Consider the following 19,059-nt stretch of genomic DNA (forward strand, 5'->3'; position numbering starts at 1 on the left):
AGCAGGAAGTTGGGAAGAGGGAAAGATTGGCTTGGTGGTGGGATCCTGTTGGAGATGACGAAAATTCCAAAGAACTATGTGCTGGACATGGAGGCTAGTAGGGTGGTAGGTGAGGACAAGAGGAACCCTATCCCTGGTAGGGTGGCGGGAGGATGGGGTGAGAGCAGATATGCATGAAATGGAAGAGATGCAGTTGAGGGCAGCATTTGTGGTAGAGGAAGGGAACCTCTTTCTTTGAAAAAGGAGGATGTAATCTTGGATTTCCAGTATCTGCAGATTTTCTCTTGTTATGACAGTGGCAGATTTGTTCTCCAAGGTGACCCATTTCATTGCCCTCCCAAACTTCTGTTAGTCACTGAGATAGTGGACTTGGTTCTCCAACATGTAATTTACCTCTATGGTTACCCTCGGGACATTATGTTGGACCAGGCCCACAATTTGTCTCCCTCTTCTGGCAAGCCATCTGTTCCCTCCTCCATACCTCAATGAGTTTGTCCTCTGGCTATAATCCACTGACCAGGGCAATCAGAAGGAGACAAACAGCAAGTGAAGAAGTTTATAGGATGCTTCGCCACCTCTAACCCTTCCACATGGAAGAAGTATCTGCTCTGGGCCAAGCTGCCCCACAATATACACACCTCCTCTGCCACAGGTATGTCACCCTTTGAAGTGCTTCTTGGCTACCAACTCCCATTATTCCCTGATGAGGAGCTCAAGATGGAGGTTCCATCTGCCAGGGCCCCGGTTCACCATTGCCTGTAAGCTTGGAAGAAGGTATGGAGGGCCACCGTAACTGCTAACTGTGTCTACTGCAGCCAGGCCAACCACTGGTGGCACCCAGGCAGACTACTCCAGCCTGGGGACTGACTCTGGCTGTCTACCCAAGGTCTACCTCTGTGTACCAACTACCCTGTGCTCTTGTCCCGGTCCATTGGTCCCTTCAGCTCATTGCTTCAATTCGAACACTTACCGCTTCTAGCTGGTACCATCCCTCAGGATCATACGTACCTTCCACATGTCCTACCTCAAGCCTGTTGTCCATGGACCACTCAACCTGCACCAAGGAACCTAGGATGAAGGAAGATGGTCCAGTCTACACAGTTAGCCAGTCGATGGATTCACGCTGCCTTGGACAATTTTGCAGTTCTTGGTGGACTGGAAAGGATACATCTCCGAGAAGAAGTCTTGGGTGCCGTCCAAATTTATTTTGTATCCATCGCTCTTCAAGGAGTTCCACCAGACCCGTCCATATCATCCTGGGCCATTGGATGCCAGCCAGAGGAGGGAGGGTCATGTCAGATCTGTACAGACAGGCACCTCCCAGTTTCCACCCAGCTATAGGAGTCTCTTCCCACTCTAAAGACAGGTATAGGAGGAAGCTTGAGTGGAAACTCCAGCAGAACAACTTAGGAGAGGTCTGGAGTGGGCTGAGGACCATCACTGGGTTCCGGCAAACTAGCAACAGAGGAGCTGAAGGCAGTGTGGACAGGGCCAATGAACTTAACCTGTTCTTCAACAGATTTGACACTATGGCCCCTGCCCATCCCCCACATGATTCATCTGTTGTCGGCCCCCAACCAACACATACTCTACTCTCCCCTCCTACCCTTCCTTCAAGCCCCCCACCCTGCTCTCATGACTACACCACTCCCCCACCTGGAACCACCACGTTGGGCTTCACAGCTGAACAGGTGAGAAGACAGCTGAAATGTCTCCACCCAAGCAAGGCTGCAGGCCCAGATGATGTCAGCCCCACGGTGCTCAAAGCCTGTGCCCCCCAGCTATGTGGAGTACTACACTATGTCTTCAACCTGAGCCTGAGTCTCCAGAGGGTTCCTGTGCTATGGAAGACGTCCTGCCTTGTTCCTGTACCGAAGACGCCACACCCCAGTGGCTCCAATGACTACAGGCCAGTGGCATTGACCTCCCACATCATGAAGACCGTGGACAGACTTGTTCTAGAGCAGCTCCGGCCTATGGTTAGGCCACACTTAGACCCCCTCCAGTTCACCTACCAGCCACGACTAGGAGTTGAGGATGCCATCGTCTACCTGCTGAACCGTGTCTACGCCCACCTGGACAAGCTGGTGAGCACTGTGAGGGTCATGTTTTTTTACTTCTCCAGTGCGTTCAACACCATCCGCCCTGCTCTGCTGGGTGAGAAGCTGACAGTGATGCTTCCCTGGTGTCATGGATTATTGATTACCTGACTGGCAGACCACAGTACGTGCGCTTGCAACACTGTGTGTCAGACAGAGTGGTCAGCAGCACTGGGGCTCCACAGGGGACTGTCCTGTCTCCCTTTCTCTTCACCATCTACACCTTGGACTTCAACTATTGCACAGGTGGTCAGCAGCACTGGGGCTCCACAGGGGACTGTCCTGTCTCCCTTTCTCTTCACCATCTACACCTTGGACTTCAACTATTGCACAGAGTCTTGCCATCTTCAGAAGTTTTCTGATGACTCTGCCATAGTTGGATGCATCAGCAAAGGAGATGAGGCTGAGTACAGGGCTACGGTGGGAAACTTTGTCACATGGTGTGAGCAGAATCATCTGCAGCTTAATGTGAAAAAGACTAAGGAGCTGGCGGTGGACCTGAGGAGGGCTAAGGCACCGGTGACCCCTGTTTCCATCCAAAGGCTCAGTGTGGACATGGTGGAGGATTACAAATACCTGGGGATACGAATTGACAATAAACTAGACTGGTCAAAGAACACTGAGGCTGTCTACAAGAAGGGTCAGGGCCGTCTCTACTTCCTGAGGAGACTGCGGTCCTTTAACATCTGCCGGACGATGCTGAGGATGTTCTACGAGTCTGTGGTGGCCAGTGCTATCATGTTTGCTGTTGTGAGCTGGGGCAGCAGGCTGAGGGTAGCAGACACCAACAGAATCAACAAACTCATTGGTAAGGCCAGTGATGTTGTGGGGGTGGAACTCATTCCATCGAGATGCAACACTGAGCATCATAGGAAGTAATTCCTGCCTGTGGCCATCAAACTTTACAACTCCTCCCTCGGAGGGTCAGACACCCTGAGCCAATAGGCTGGTCCTGGACTTATTTCCACTTGTCATAATTTACTTATTATTATTACTATTTAATTATTTATGGTTTTATATTGCTATATCTCTGCACTATTCTTGGTTGGTGCAACTGTAACGAAACCCAATTTCCCCCGGGATCAATAAAGTATGTCTGTCTGTATGTCTCATCAAATGCAGCCTATTTAAAGCTGACTCTCATCCACAATCCTTGTTCACTCATTGATCCGGCCAGCCTCAACCTGTTGCTTCTAGCCTTCAGTTACCTTGTTGCCTTGTCATGTGAATGATCTGTTCTCTCTTGTTTTGTGACCCCTCGTAACTTATTATATTGAAGTTTATTATTAAAGTTTCACAGGTTCATTTTATTGTCAAAGTATGCATGTAGAATACAACTCTGATATTTGTCTACTCCAGATAGCCAGTGAGTACAGTATAGAAAAACCATAGGTATTGATGAAAGAAAACAAACACAAAACATGCAGACCCCCAAATCCCCCCTCCCCTGCAGCAAAAACAGCCACAATAACAATCCCCGATCCTCCTCACTTGCAGAAAAGAACAGTGACAGTAGCACCAAACCCTCAACAGTGCCCTACACACAAAAAATTAACACCCCAATCATCCACAAGAAAGAAAACACCAAAAAACTGAAGGAAACCAATCAAAAGGTACAGTTCAATCATCACATATATCTCAGAATATGGGTAAAGTCTTTCCGTCTGCATATGAGAGGACGAGCCGCACAATCTCAGTCCTTCCATAAGGAGCGACCACCGATCCGGCTGCTGACCATCTCCTTTGGGAGCCATCCCTGACCCTGTCCGCATTCACCTTGGTTCTTCAATCATCTTCACTGCTTCGAGATGGAATCACTCACCAATAAATTGATTCCACTGCTCTGCGTTTGGGTCAAGCCTCCTCAACATTTCCAGACAATCACAACATCACTGCTTCTGATGCCACATCTACCAGCCATGGGTACATTAGCTGAAATCAAGATGTAATTATGAAACTGAAAATGTGCAAATTAGAACAGTTTTACCATGTTTGAACTTCTGATTCAGACAAAGTTAGCTGGAACATTCAAATAGGCAAGGCAAGGATACAGTTCTGATGCAGGCAGTCAGGAGTGGTATAGATGGGCAGAAAGGTTGATGTGGATATTGCAGGCCAAAGAGCCTGTTTCTGTACTGAATAGCTGTGAGAACCTAAGAATGACTGCAACTGAGAGGATTAAAGTTTAGGAATAATTTGATCAAAATTGATTGTGAAAATGTTCCTGGGAAACATGGAGCAGACCAGCATTGTCAACACCCAGAGCTTGCTCATTCTTAATCTCTGACCTTTTGATGAAAGTGATGTTGTTACCAGTCATGTCGTCAGCAATGATTATTGAAAGCTGACTTGGCAGCAAGCTATCTTCAGCGGAGACATAAGACTGCAGGTGCTGAAATCCATAGCAACCTTCCTGATGCAGGGTTTCAACCTAAAATATCAACAATTCCTTCATCACCACCTCTCTCCCCCCCCCCCCCCAAGGAATAGATGCTGCTTGGCCTGCTGAGTTCCTTCATTGCACTGATATTGGTTTATTATTGTCACATGTACCGTACCTAGATACAGTGTAAAGCTTGTCTTTGCATAGTGTTCATTCAGATCAAATCATTACACAGTGAACTGAGGTAGAACAAGATCAAACAGTAACAATGCAGAATAAAAGTGTAAAGCTGCAGAGAAAGTGCAATGCAAGAAAACCATTAAGTGCAAGATTGTGAGGTCAAGAGTCCATTTTGTTGTATTGGGGGTCTTTTGAAGAGTCTTAACAGTGAGATGGAACTGTATGCTACAGAAGGCAGATTTTCCCAGTGGCCACTAATTTTAATTCTAATTCCAATTCCCATTTCAACATGTCGGTCCGTGGACTCCACTATTGCCATGATGAAGTCACTGTCAGGTTGGAGGAGTAACACCTTATATTCTGTCTGGGTAGCCGCCAACCTAAGGGCATGAACCTTAATTTCTCAAACTTCTGGTAACTGGTCCTTCGTCCACCTTCACTCTTTTTCCATTCTCCATTCTGATTCACCTCTCACCCCTTCTCCTCATGTGTCCATCACCTCTCTCTGGCATGTTCCTCCTTCCCTTGGTACAATCTCCTCTCCTACTTCTTCAGCCCTTTACCTTTTCCACGTATTACTTCCCAGCTTCTCACTTCATCCTCCCTCTCACACCCACTCACCTTTCCCCTCACCTGGTCTCACCTGCCAGCTTGTACTTCTTCCCCTCTTACTAATTTTTGCTTCTGACTTCTGCCCCCTCCCTTCCTTTCCAGTCCTGATGAAGGATCTTGATCCTAAATGTTGAATGGTTATTCATCCACATAGATGCTGCCTGACCTACTGAGTTCTTCCAGCAGTTGTGTGTGTTTCAGTGAGATAGAAGTTATCCTTACTTGGTGGACAGCCTGGAACCTGGTGGGCCAGGAAGTTTGTATGTTGTGCCAGCTACAGTACTCTACCTCAATTACTTTAAAATGAGTGTATAAAACTCAAGACTCACTGCTAGGATGCTGACCCTTTGATCCAGAGGCTAAGCCTCAGTCTGAGGTTCAATTATGAAACGTTGGAATTTTCTTCACTTAGAGGATGTGGATCCTCTTTCACTGCATATATTCAGGACTGGGACTGAAGAAATTATGGACTTTGCCTGCCTAACTCTAAGTATTGACCTCAGGACTTGCTGACCATGGGACTTTGACCTCTAGGCCTCATCCTCTGAACTCACACGGGCTTCAACCTCAGGACTCACCAACCCAGTGGGGGTTCCATCAGCCCTCATCCACAGGGCCTCCCGACCTTGAGGATTGACAATGAGGATCACTGGTCTCCAAATCAGGTGTAAATTCCCATGAAAGAGCAATGTTATTTAAGGATGTTTCAGTCTGAAGTAAAAGCAGTGTGTGGAGAGAACCTGTGTTAATATTACCAACCAGTGATGCTTCATCAACATTAACACCGAACTTCACTGTCACCCATTAAGAATTAGTTCTGCACACAGAAGCTAAGAGGTGCCCTTGGGTAGGAGGTTCTGTAATTCATAAAGAGTAATAAATTCATAGAATACTAAAGCACAGAAATGGCCATTCAGCCCATCTAGTACATGCTGAACTATTATGCTACTAAATCTAATTGACCTGTATCAGGACTATAGCCTTCCATGCACCTCCCATCCATGTATCTATCCAAATTTCTCTTAAATGTTGAAATCAAACCCCCCATCCACCATTTCCACTGGCAGCTCATTCTACAGTTACACCATCCTCAAAATGAAGAAGTTCCCCCTTAAACCTTTCACCCTTAACCCTTAGATTTAGATAGATTAGGAGATTGGACAAAGAAGTGGCAGATGCAATACAGTGTCAAGAGTGTCTGGTCATGCACTTTGGTAGAAGGAATAAAAGCAAAGACAATTTTCTAAATGGGGGGAAAAAATTTAAAAATCTGAGGTGCAAAGGAACTTAGGAGTTCTCGTGAAGAATTGCCGAAAGGTTAACTTGTGGGTTGAGTCAGTGGTGAGGAAGGAAAATGCAATGTTAGCATTCATTTCGAGAGGACTAGAATATAAAAGCAAGGATGGATGTTGAGGTTTTATAAAGCACTGGTGAGGTCTCACTTGGAGTATTTTATCTTTATCTAAGAAAGGATGTACTAATGTAGGAGGGGGTTTAAAGGAGTTTCATGAAACTGATTCCTGGAATGAAAAGCTTATCAAATGAGAAGTGTTTGATGGGTTTGGGCCTATAGAATTTAGAAGAATGAGGGGAGATCTCATTGAACCCTACCGAATGGTGAAAGGCCTAGATACAGTGGATGTGGAGAGGATATTCCCTATAGTGAGGGAGTCTAGGACCCGAGGACACAAACTCAGAACAGGGGGCCATCCATTTAGAATGGAGATGAGGTGGAATTTTTTTAGCCAGAGCATGGTGATTCTGGGGAATTCATTGCCACAGGTGGCTGTGGAAGCCAAGTGATTGGGTATATTTAAAGTGGAGACTGATAGATTCTTGATAAGTCAGGGTGTGAAAGGTTATGGCGAGAAGGCAGGAGAATGGGGTTGAGGAAAATGGATAAGCAAATGGTGGGGTAGACTCAATAACCATATAACAATTACAGCAGGAAAACAGGCCATCTTGGCCCTTCTAGTCCATGCCGAATGTTTACTGTCACCTAGTCCTACCGACCTGCACTCAGCCCATAACCCTCCATTCCTTTCCTGTCCATATACCTATCCAATTTTACTTTTTACTTTTTACTTTTAATTCTGCTCCCATGTCTTATGGTCTTAACCCATGACCTCTTGTATCCTATCCTACTTTTTTGAATAAAGAAGGGAAGAGGTTCCCTTGGTTCCTGATACCGGGATTTTTGTGTTAGAGGATAGACTGCCATCTGGGCTGACTGATCAGTCGTGCACTGCCTACCAACACGTCCCACCTCTGGCAAATAGCAGCAGGAGTTAGGTTACTGTGCAAAAATACCACCAGATCAAAAGCTTCCCCTAATCTCAGTGACTTATGCCTTGCTATGAAGTCAGGCAAAAATTAGTGAAAGACAGATGGGGTGCTGCAGGGGCTGTATACAAAAATATTAGATCCTAATAGCTCAGAGGCTCCCTTGGATATAAATAGATGTTAAAAGGGGAGGGGGTAGTCTGGTTATAAGTCTGGACTCAGGTTATTGCCAACATCCGGAAAGAATGTTTGTTCCTTCCAAGTTCAACAACGTCCTCTACATTATTAATACTCCTCGGCTCCCATAGACCCACTCTGTTACCACCACTAACACACCTATCAATTGTGTAAAGGAGATGGATTCTGATAGCTCTGTAGGGTTAGTCCACCCCTCATGTGGGAGTAGTGTTTCCTGGCAGGCTCTTGACTGTAGAGGGCTAGTTGTTGAAGCCAGTGCTGCCTATGCTGGTTGAGTCCATACTTCCCTGTGGATCAGAATCAGAATCAGGTTTATTCTTCCCAGAATCTATCATAAAATGTGTTGCTTTGCAGCAGGAGTGCAGTGGAATACATTAAACAATGCTATAAATTACTAAAATATAAAAGAATAAACATGTAATGCAAAAACTGAGATTGGTTCATGGTCTATTCAGAAAGCTGATGGTGGAGGGGTGGAAGCTGATCCTAAAATGTTGACTGTGTGTCTTCAGCCCCCTGTACCACCTCCCTCATGGTAGTAGTGAGAAGAGGACATGTCCTAGTTGGTGAGAGTCCCTCATGATGTATGCTGCATTCTTGAGGCACTGCCTGTTGAAGATGTCCTCAATGGTCAGGCTGATGATAGTACTAGGACTGTGGCCAATTGTCTCTTTTCAGCTTGGTGGGGGGGGGGGGGGAGTTGGTGTGGGGGGTGATTAAAGTTGTTCACATTGCCCTACGAGGCAGTCATTTCTTCAAGGCGTTGTACGTGTGGTCTGCATAGCAGGAGACTTCTTTATTTTCCAAATCATTTGAGCATTAGATTAGTTTATCATCAGTTACACTAGGGTGCAATGAAATTTCCTGTTCTCATAAAGCTCACAGAGTAAACAGTGCATCTGGTAATAATAAATGCAGCGAAAACATTAAAAAAAACAGCAGACTGGTGCAAAAATTGTAATGCAATCTGTAGTAGAACAACAAAACAATTCCAAAGTGACAATAGCAGAGCAACCAAGGGAGGGAGAAGCCAGAGTATGAGAATGAGGCAGCACCATTGACAGAAGTGACTGGTTCAGAAGTCTGCAGGCGGTGGGGGAGAAGCTGTTCTTGAGTTTGGTCGTCTGGGCTTTCAAGCTCCTGTATCTTCCATCTCTTATACTCTGTGCCCTGACTGATGGAGCCCAGTGTGCAAAATGTTTTTTTCACCACCCTGCCTACGTGCAAAGTCACTCTTAAATGAAATATGCACTTGTACTCCTAGGACCCACTGTTCCATTACAGCTCGCTAAGTACCATACCATTCATAGTACAAGTGCTGCGCTGGATTGACTTCTAGAATCAGAATCAGGTTTATTATCACTGGCGTGTGAAGTGAAATTTGTTATCTTAGTAGCAGTAGTTCAATGCAATTAATAATCTAGCATGGAAAAAAGAGTAATAAATAAAATAATAATAATAAATAAACAAGTAAATCAATTACAGTATACACATTTTGAATAGATTAAAAAAATGCAAGAACAGAAATACTGTATATTAAAAAAGTGAGGTAGTGTCCAAAGATTTGATGTCCATTTAGGAATCAGATGGCAGAGGGGAAGAGCTGTTCCTGAATCGCTGAGTGTGTGCCTTCAGGCTTCTGTACCTCCTACCTGATGATAACAGTGAGAAAAGGGCATGCCCTCAGTGCTGGAGGTCTTTAATAATGGATGCTGCCTTTCTGAGACACCATTCCCCGAAGATGTCCTGGGTACTTTGTAGGCTAATACCCAGGATGGAGCTGACTAGATTTACAACCTTCTGCAGCTTCTTTTGGTCCTGTGCAGTAGCCCCTCCATACCAGATAGTGATGCAGCCTGTCAGAATGCTCTCCACGGTACAACTGTAGAAGTTCATGAGTGTATTTGTTGGCATGCTAAATCCCTTCAAATTCCTAATAAAGTATAGCCGCTGTCTTGCCTTCTTTATAACTACATCGATATGTTGGGACCAGGTTAGATCCTCAGAGATATTGACACCCAGGAACTTGAAACTGCTCACTCTCTCCACTTCTGATCCCTCTATGAGGATTGGTATGTGTTCCTTCATCTTACCCTTCCTTAAGTCCACAATCAGCTCATTGGTCTTACTGATGTTGAGTGCCAGGTTGTTGTTGCAGAACCACTCAACTAGTTGGCATATCTCACTCCTGTATGCCCTCTCGTCACCACCTGAGATTCTACCAACAATGGCTGTATTGTCAACAAATTTATAGATGGTATTTGAGCTATGCCTAGCCACAAAGTCATTTGTATACAGAGAGTAGAGCAGTGGGCTAAGCACACACCCCTGAGGTGAGTCAGTGTTGATCGTCAGAGAGGAAGATATGTTATCACCAATCTGCACAGATTGTGGTCTTCCAGTTAGGAAGTGTACCACCAAAGTGCACCACCTCAAATTTAACTGTAGTGAAATCCGTTTGCCACTCCTCAGGCCATTTCCCTAACTGATCAGGATTCCCCTGTAACCTACGATAATCTTCCTTACTCTCAACAACACCACCTAATTTTGTAGCATCTGCAAACTTACTGATCAAGTCTCGTGCATTTGCAAAAATCATTTATATAAATAATGAATAGTAAGGGTCCTGCGGCACATCACGAGTTACCAGCCTCTGCTTCCTACCTTTTAGATGAGTGTAGATGCTGTTGCTTATTGCTCTGCCCATGTGATCACTCCTTAGAGACTGCATTAGGGAACTGGAGCTGCAGCTCAATGACCTTCGTCTGGTCAGGGAGAGTGAGGAGGTGATAGAGAGGAACTATAGACAGGTAGTCACCCCGGGACCATAGGAGACAGAGAAGTGGGTAATAGTCAAGAGAGGAAAGGGCAAGAAGCAGGTGCTAGAGAGTGCTCCAGTGGCTGTGCCCCTTAACAATAAGTATTCCTGCTTGAGTACTGTGGGGGGGGGGGGGGAACGGCCTACCTGGGGGATGCAACAGTGGTCGTGCTTCTGGCACAGAGTCTGGCCCTGTGGCTCAGAAAAGTAGGGAAAGGAAGAGGATGGCAGCCGTGATTGGGGACTCTGTAGTTAGGGGTCAGAAAGGCGATTCTGTGGACGCAGGAAAGAAACGTGGATGGTAGTTTGCCTCCCAGGTGCCAGGGTCCAGGATGTTTCTGATTGTGTCCACGATATCTTGAAGTGGGAAGGAGAACAGCCAGAGATCGTGTACATATTGGTACCAACAACACAGGTAGGAGGAGGGAGGAGGTCCTGAAAACAGACTACAGGGAGTTAGGAAAGAAGTTGAGAAGCAGGACCTCAAAGGTAGTAATCTCAGGATTACTGCTTGTGCCACGTGACTGTGATTATAATAATAGAATGAGGTGGAGGATAAATGTGTGGCTGAGGGATTGGAGGAGGGAGGCAGGGATTCAGATTTCTGGATCAATGGGACCTCTTCTGGGGTAGGTGTGACCTGTACAAAATGGACGGGTTGCACTTGAATCTGAGAGTCACCAATATCCTGGCAGGAAGGTTTGCTAAGGCTGTTGGAGAGATTTATACTAGAATTGCTGGGGCGTGGGAACTGAACTGAAGTGATGGAGGAAAGGGAGGTTAGCTCACAAATAGAGAAAGCTTGGAGACAGTGCGAAAGGGAGGTTAGACAGGTGATAGAGAAGGGACACGCTCAGACCGATGCTTTGAGATGTGTCTATTTTAATGTGAGGAGTATTATGAATAAAGCGGATGAGCTTAAAGTGTGGATCAGCATTTGGAGCTCTGATGTTGTGGCCATGACAGAGACTTGGATGGTGTAGGGGCAGGAATGGTTACTTCGAGTGCCAGGCTTTAGATGTTTCAGAAAGAATGGGGAGGGAGGCAAAAAAAGTAGGGGTGTGGCACTGTTGATCAGAGATAGTGTCACGGCTGCAGAAAAGGAGGAAGGCATGGAGGAGTTGTCTATGGAGTCTCTGTGGGTGGAAGTTAGGAATAGAAAAGGGTCAATAACTCTGCTGGGTGTTTTTTATAGACCAGCCAATAGTAACAGGGACATTGAGGAGCAGATAGGGAGACAGATTCTGCAAAGGTGTAATAATAACAGGATTGTTGTTTGGATATTTGGAGATAGTGACCACAATTCTATCTCCTTTACTATAGCATCAGAGAGGGATAGTAACAGACAAGTTAGGGAAACATTTAAATGGAGTAAGGGGAAATATGAGGCTATCAGGCAGGAACTTGGAAGCACTGGAAACAGATGTTCTCAGGGAAACATTTGGAAGATATGTGGCAAATGTTCAGGGGATATTTACGTGGGGTTCTAAGTAGGTAAGTTCCAATGAGACAGGGAAAGGATGGTAGGATACATGATCCGTGGTGTACAAAGGCTTTTGTAAATCTTGTCAAGAAGAAAAGAAGAGCTTATGAAAGGTTCAAAAACTAGGTAATGATAGAGATCTAGAAGATTATAAGTCTAGCAAGAAGAAGCTTAAGAATGAAATTAGGAGAGCCAGAAGGGGCCATGAGAAGGCCTTGGCAGATAGGATTAAGGAAAACCCCAAGGCATTCTTCAAGTATGTGAAGAGCAAGAGGATAAGACATGAGAGAATTGGACAAGTCAAGTGTGACAGTGGAATAGTGTGTATGGAGCTGGAGGAGATAGCGGAGGAACTTAATGAATACAGGTTTCCCCCGCTATCTGAAGGTAGAATGTTCCTATGAAACCATTTGTAAGCCAAAATGTTGTAAAGCGAAGAAGCAAGTACCATTAATTTATATGGGAAAATTTTTTGAGCATTCCCAGACCCAAAAAATAACCTACTAAATCAAACCAAATAACTCATAAAACCTAAAATAACATGAACATATAGTAAAAGCAGGAATGAGATGATAAATATACAGACTATCTAAAGTAGAAATATTGTATGTACAGTGTAGTTTCACTTATCAAAATTGGGAAGACAGCGACCCAAAATCGGTTTGGAGATAAAAAATCGGCATGTACACGCATGTGCACGTACACGCCTACGCATGTACACACATACGTACGTACACGCATACGCACACAACTACCTGCACAAGGCTTCACAGTCATGGTAGTCTTTCTCGGGGTAAACACACGTATAGAGCAGGCGTCTTTTTCGTAAAAGCGAAAATCCTCTTTGGTTAGCGAAAAGAGGTACTAATGTAGGTCTTTCGTAACAGCAAGTTGTCGTAAAGCGAACTTTCGAAAAGTGGGGTCCACCTGTACTTTGCTTCAGTATTCACTACAGGAAAGGATCTTGGTGATTGTAGGGATGACTGAAAAGCTTGAGCATGTAAATATTAAGGAAAAGGATGTGCTGGAGCTTTTGGAAAGCATCAAGTTGGATAAGTCACCGGGACCGGATGGGATGTACCCCAGGCTACTGTGGGAAGCAAAGGAGGAGATTGCTGAACCTCTGGCAATGATCTTTGCATCATCAATGAGGACAGGAGAGTTTCCAGAGGATTGGAGGGTTGTGGACATTGTTCCCTTATTCAAGAAAGGGAGTAAGGATAACCCAGGAAATTATAGGCCAGTGAGTCTTACTTCAGTGGTTGGTATGTTGATGGAGAAGATCCTGAGAGGCAGGATTTATGAACATTTGGAGAGGCATAATATGATTAGGAATAGTCAGCACAGCTTTGTCAAAGGCAGTTTGTGCCTTATGAGCCTGATTGAATTTTTTGAGGATGTGACTAAACACATTGATGAAGGTAGAACAGTAGATGTAGTGTATATGGATTTCAGCAAGGCATTTGATAAAGTACCCTATGCAAGGCTTATTGAGAAAGTAAGGAGGCATGGGACCCAAGGGGACATTGCTTTGTGGATCCAGAACTGGCTTGCCCACAGAAGGCAAACAATGGTTTTCGACAGGTCATATTCTGCATGGAGGCCAGTGACCAGTGGTGTGCCTCAGGGATCTGTTGTGGGACCCCTACTCTTTGTGATTTTTATATATGACCTGGATGAGGAAGTGGAGAGATGGGTTAGTACATTTGCTGATGACACAAAGGTTGGGGGTGTTGTGGATAGTGTGGAGGTTACAAAGGGACATTGATAGGAAGCAAAATTGGACTGAGAAGTGGCAGATGGAGTTCAACCCAGATGTGTGTGGTGGTTCGTTTTGGTAGGTCAAATTTGATGGCAGAATATAGCATTAATGGTAAAACTCTTGGCAGTGTGGAGGATCAGAGGGATCTTGGGGTCCGAGTCCATGGAACACTCAAAGTTGCTACGCAGGTTGACTCTGTGGTTAAGAAGGCATACGGTGCATTGACCTTCATCAATCATGGCATTGAGTTTAAGAGCCGAGAGGTGATGTTGCAGAGGACCCTGGTCAGACCCCACTTGGAGTACTGTGCTGAATTCTGGTCGCCTCACTACAGGAAGGACGTGGAAACCATAGAAAAGGTGCAGAGGAGATTTACAAGGATGTTGCCTGGATTGGGGAGTATGCCTTATGAAAATAGGTTGAGGGAACTCGGCCTTTTCTCCTTGGAGCAACGGAGGATGAGAGGTGACATGATAGAGATGTACAAGATAATGAGCGGCATTGATCATGTGGATAGTCAGAGGCTTTTCCCCAGGGCTGAAATGGCTAGCATGAGGGGGCGTAGTTTTAAGGTGAGGTACAGAGGAGATGTCAGGGTTAAGTTATTTACGCATAGTGGTAAGTGCATGGAATGGGCTGCCGGCAGCGGTGGTGGAGGCGGAAATGACACGGTCTTTTACGGGACTCCTGGATAGCTGCATGGAGCTTAGAAAAATAGAGGGCTATGGGTAAAGCCTAGCTAGTCCTAAGGTAGGGACATGTTCGGCACAGCTTTGTGGGCCAAATGGCCTGTATTGTGTTGTAGGTTTTCTATGTTTCTATGTTTACATGGGTAGTTGAATCAGTTGTTTTTCTAGATCTAAAGATTTTGTTCTTCACTGTCTGTAGTCGATGCATGTAAGCCGAGTTCACTTATTTCCAGAGAGGAGAGATTTACTGGGTGATTAAACTGTCTGCAAGTGAAGTTATTTAAAAATGGAATAACAAGTGAGTGCTGGAGTGCAAGTTGTTGTGGTTGTGGAGAGGGTGATTGGAGTGTGCATTTGCATATCTCCATGTGGCTTTATTGGAACGTTCCTTCAGTCATAGATTGGTAATGATCTTACTCTCCAGTTACTTTAACTTTATGATTACACTCCAGCCTGTAGCTCATTCCAGGATTATCAAGGACCCTGACATCCAAGCCATGTTTTCTTTTTCGCTGCTGCCACCAGGAAGGAGCTACATGAGCTTTTGATTCTACACTACCAGATTCAGGAATGGTTATTACCCTTCAATCATCAAGCTCCTGAACCAGTGAGGATAACTTCACTCACATCATCTCTGAACTGATTCCACAACCCATGAACTCACTTTCAAGTGATCTACAACTCATATTCTCAGTATTTATTTATGTATTATTTATTAATATTTGCTTGTGTCTGCACATTGTCGTTTGCACATTGGTTGTTGCTCTTTGTGTGTAGTTTTTCAATGATTCTATTGAGTTTATTCTACTGAGAATATCTGCAAGAAAATGAATCTCTGAATGGTATATGGTGACATACACTGTATGTACTTTGATAATATATTTACTTTGAACTTTGGATATCCATTGTTGCAGATACGAATTTCCAAAGTAATATACACAATGTGCTAGAGGAGCTCAACAGGCCAGGCAACATCTATGGATGAGAATAAAATAGTAGATGTTTCGGGCAAAGACCCTTAATTCTGAGGAAGAGCCTCAGCCCGAAACCTCAGCTGTTTATTCCCATCCAGAGGTGTTGTTTGACCTGCTGAGCTCCTGCAGCATATTGTGTATATAGCTGTAGATTTCCAGCAATATTGTATACTCAACTTGTATGTTCTGCATGATAATCTGTGACACATTCCTGGCCCCGTATTCTATGTATAAACTACTTGGCCTGTCAATTACATTTCTGCCTCCTAATTTCTTCAATCCTGAGCTGCTTTCTGATTGGACCTGACTGTTGCCTTTACCACCAGACCTGACGTGGTATATTAGGGATGGGTTGTGCAGTTCAAAGTACAGCTCAGCCTTGGCCTGGTCACTGTTGATTCAGCTGTGTAACTGGCCTTACTTCTACTTTGTTGATTGATTCTTCATGGATGCAAGAAGCTTTAGTCTAAGCTCCAGTTTACATTCCCCCCTCTCCACTAAATATATGGAGGACTAAGGATTAAATGTTAGCTTTATTTGTCACACATACATCAAAACATACAGTAAAAAGCAGCATTTGCATCAACGACCAACACAGTCAGCTTAATGTGCTGCAAATTTGCCACATTTCCAATGCCAGCATAGCATGCCCACAGTTTACTAATCCTAACCTATACATCTTTGGAATCTGGGAGGAAATCAGTGCACCCAGAGGAAACCCACATGATCACGGAAGAAGGTACAAACTATTTACAGACATTGGCAGACCCCTATCTCTGGCAGCGTAAAGTGTTATGTGCTATCTGCTACACTACATGCTACGTGAGGCCCGTCAGCACTGTGAAATTAGTTTTCCACAGTGAGTGATATCATATAGTCAGAAAAATTAGACAAAGAAATGAATGTTTGAGTGATGGGTGGTGTTTTGCTGACTGGGTAGATGATGTCTGTGTCAATCCTATCAAAGCTTTTGTTATTCAGTGTGAGCCCTGAGCTGCTCTACGTGCACAGGCACTTCCTCCACATACAGTTTCAGATTCCCTCCAATGCAGGTTGCTCTGTTCTGTTTTTCCAAAGCAGAGTGCCAAGCTGCTTTAAGCAGGGAGCAATGACCTTGGACAAAATTTCACCCTGTCAACTTCATTATTTGAATGGAGGGTTTTGTCGGTTGGAATGTTTGTGAGACTGAGTACAAGGCCACTTCCCACCTGAGGGTTGCCCCATGTTCCACTGAGCATATTTGTGCAGCTTGAGTGCTTTTTATTATTTGCGATCCAAAATGCCATTTAACCGCTAAATCTTCCAGACACTTTTGTGACCTGCTCTCACTCTCGCATTACACCACGCATCCAAAAACCTTTTCTGCTAGTTATTTATTGAGATACAGTGTGGAATAAGCCCCTCTGGCCCTTTGAGGTGCATCACCCAGCAATCCCCTGATTTAATCCTAGCCTAATCACAAAATAGTTTACCTACCAACTGGTACATCTTTGGACTGCGGGAGGAAACTCCGGAGCATCTGGAGGAAGTCCATATGATCACGGTGAGAACATAAAAACTCGGTCCAGGCAACTGCGGGAAATGAAGCCGTGTTGCTGGTACTGTAAAGCGTTGTTTGTGTTGCTACCTGAACATCAGATTACTGCAAACTCAGAACAAACAGAATGGAAATGTAAATGAAATGAAACAGAGAAAAAAAGAATCCCCTACTGTCCAGGCCATGCTCTTTCTCACTAAAGTGGCCCAGTAAGAGACCTGACCTTAACCCATTCGAACATCTCTGGCAAGAACTCAAGGTTGCTGTCCACCACCACACTGCAAATAACCTGGCATAGCTTCAGCAAATTTGCAAAGAGGAATGGGAAAAGCTTGCCCCATTACATTGTGCAAAGCTAAGAAGATGACTAGCTGTAAAAGGTGGTTCAACTAAATACTGAGCAAAAGAGGATGAATACTTTTAAACTGCTGACATTACAATTTTTGAATTTTTCGTTTTTCACACTTTTCAGTTTTCCCTGTTTTTTGGGCTCTACTGTGAAAAAAAGGAAATGAGATTCACAAATTGATAAAATCCCTGGGTTGGGGGCTGAATACTTTTACAAGGCACTATGCATAAAGGGTGGCTGCAGATTGGGATTAATAGTAATAAATCCAGTGTCAATTGTTGATTTTAAATTTGGGATGGGTAACCTTTGTTCTGTGGGGATGTGGGAAAAGGCAGGGGACAGCTGTGGATCATCGAATGGCGGAAGTCCAAAGAGCTAAATGGTTCTCTCTCTGGTTCATGCATTCCTTTGCTGACTGACAAATGTCTCTGCTGGTTCACTGGCCTGCTTCAACCCAGGGTCTGTGGAGAGCTTCTCCTGGGACCATCTGTTATGCTGCTACTCTTGTTCCTCCCTGCTAATTTATCAACAGCTAGTCTCTACCTAATTTATCTGCAGCTGCATTGACACAAGTGTGGGGTGTAGAGACAGAATCATAGAACTTCTCAGTGTTGCAGAACAAAAGATAATTGTTTAACCTAAGCCCAGGTTCCATTCATGATCTGGAGTCTTGTTGCATATATCACTTCAAGCACTTGCTCAGTTACTTCATAAGTACAGTGAGGCTTTCCATCTCCACCACTCTGTAGATGAAGACTCATTCCTCAGCTCCTTCCTAATCTTTATGTTAATGACATGAAATCTTTGTTCCCCTGTCTGGCTGAGAGTAGGTTTCTGTGTATTAGTTTAATTGATTCTATGATCTACAAACTCAATTTCAAGAACTCTTTACGACTCATATTCTCAGTATTATATTTGTTTGCACAGTTAGTCTTATTTTGCACATTAGTGTTTGTCAGTCTCTATATGTATATTTTTTCATAAAATTCTATTGTATTTTTTCATGTAAATGCCTACAAAGTAGCATTTGGTAATGGGTATGGTTTTTGATAATAAATTGAATTTGATAATAACTCTGAATTAATTTGGCATAACATGCTGGGCCAAAGGGCCTGTTCCTGTGCTGTACTGGTCCTGTTCGTGCACTAACCTGGGCACGTCCTTCAGAATGACCACATACAACAGCAGCTTGCATTTTTCCAGAATATTTATAACAGTAAAATATTCCTAAGTGCCTTACGGGAATGCTGTCAAATGAAACATGATAGCAAAACTCAGCAAAAGATATAGGTCACCAAAGCCAAACGAAGTTTTACAGAACAGCACACACAAAATTCTGGAGGAACTCAGCAGGTCAGACAGCATCTATAGAGAGGAATAAGGAGTCAACATTTCAGGCTCATGCCCCTCATCAGGACTGGAAAGGAAGGGGGAAGAAGGCAAAATAAAAAAGGTAGGGGGAGGAAACAGTTTTTACTGAGAATCTAAAAGGAGGCAAGAGAGGCTGTGAGGTACAGGAGGGAATGCCTGAGCTCAGTTCTGTGGAAATCAGAGATACAGCTGCCAGTACTGAAATGATCAAAATCGGTGATGGGCAGGAAGCCAAAATCAGAGGAAGTCAAAGATCTCGAAGGAGGCTAGGACTGGAAGAGATCACGCAGATAGAGATTTGGCCATAAAAGAATGTGCACA

The 19,059-nt window shown here is 44.4% G+C and overlaps 1 protein-coding gene across 5 annotated transcripts in view; it reads left to right on the top strand.

The window, feature by feature from the left end:
* The window catches only part of ttll5 (tubulin tyrosine ligase-like family, member 5), a 449,168-nt gene that overhangs the window by 323,164 nt on the left and 106,945 nt on the right, over positions 1 to 19,059 (top strand). Inside the window, exon 30 of one of the 5 annotated variants that reach the window (XM_073039483.1) lies at positions 14,960 to 15,336. The exons of the other annotated variants lie outside the window; for them this stretch is intronic. Coding sequence (XP_072895584.1) covers positions 14,960 to 14,966 — 7 coding nt within the window. The 3' untranslated portion in view covers positions 14,967 to 15,336. Of the gene's footprint in view, positions 1 to 14,959; positions 15,337 to 19,059 lie in introns of those variants that run through there. 5 annotated transcript variants of the gene reach the window in all.

The sequence above is a fragment of the Hemitrygon akajei genome, chromosome 3 (genome assembly GCF_048418815.1).
Source record: "Hemitrygon akajei chromosome 3, sHemAka1.3, whole genome shotgun sequence".
Classification (NCBI taxonomy): domain Eukaryota; kingdom Metazoa; phylum Chordata; class Chondrichthyes; order Myliobatiformes; family Dasyatidae; genus Hemitrygon; species Hemitrygon akajei.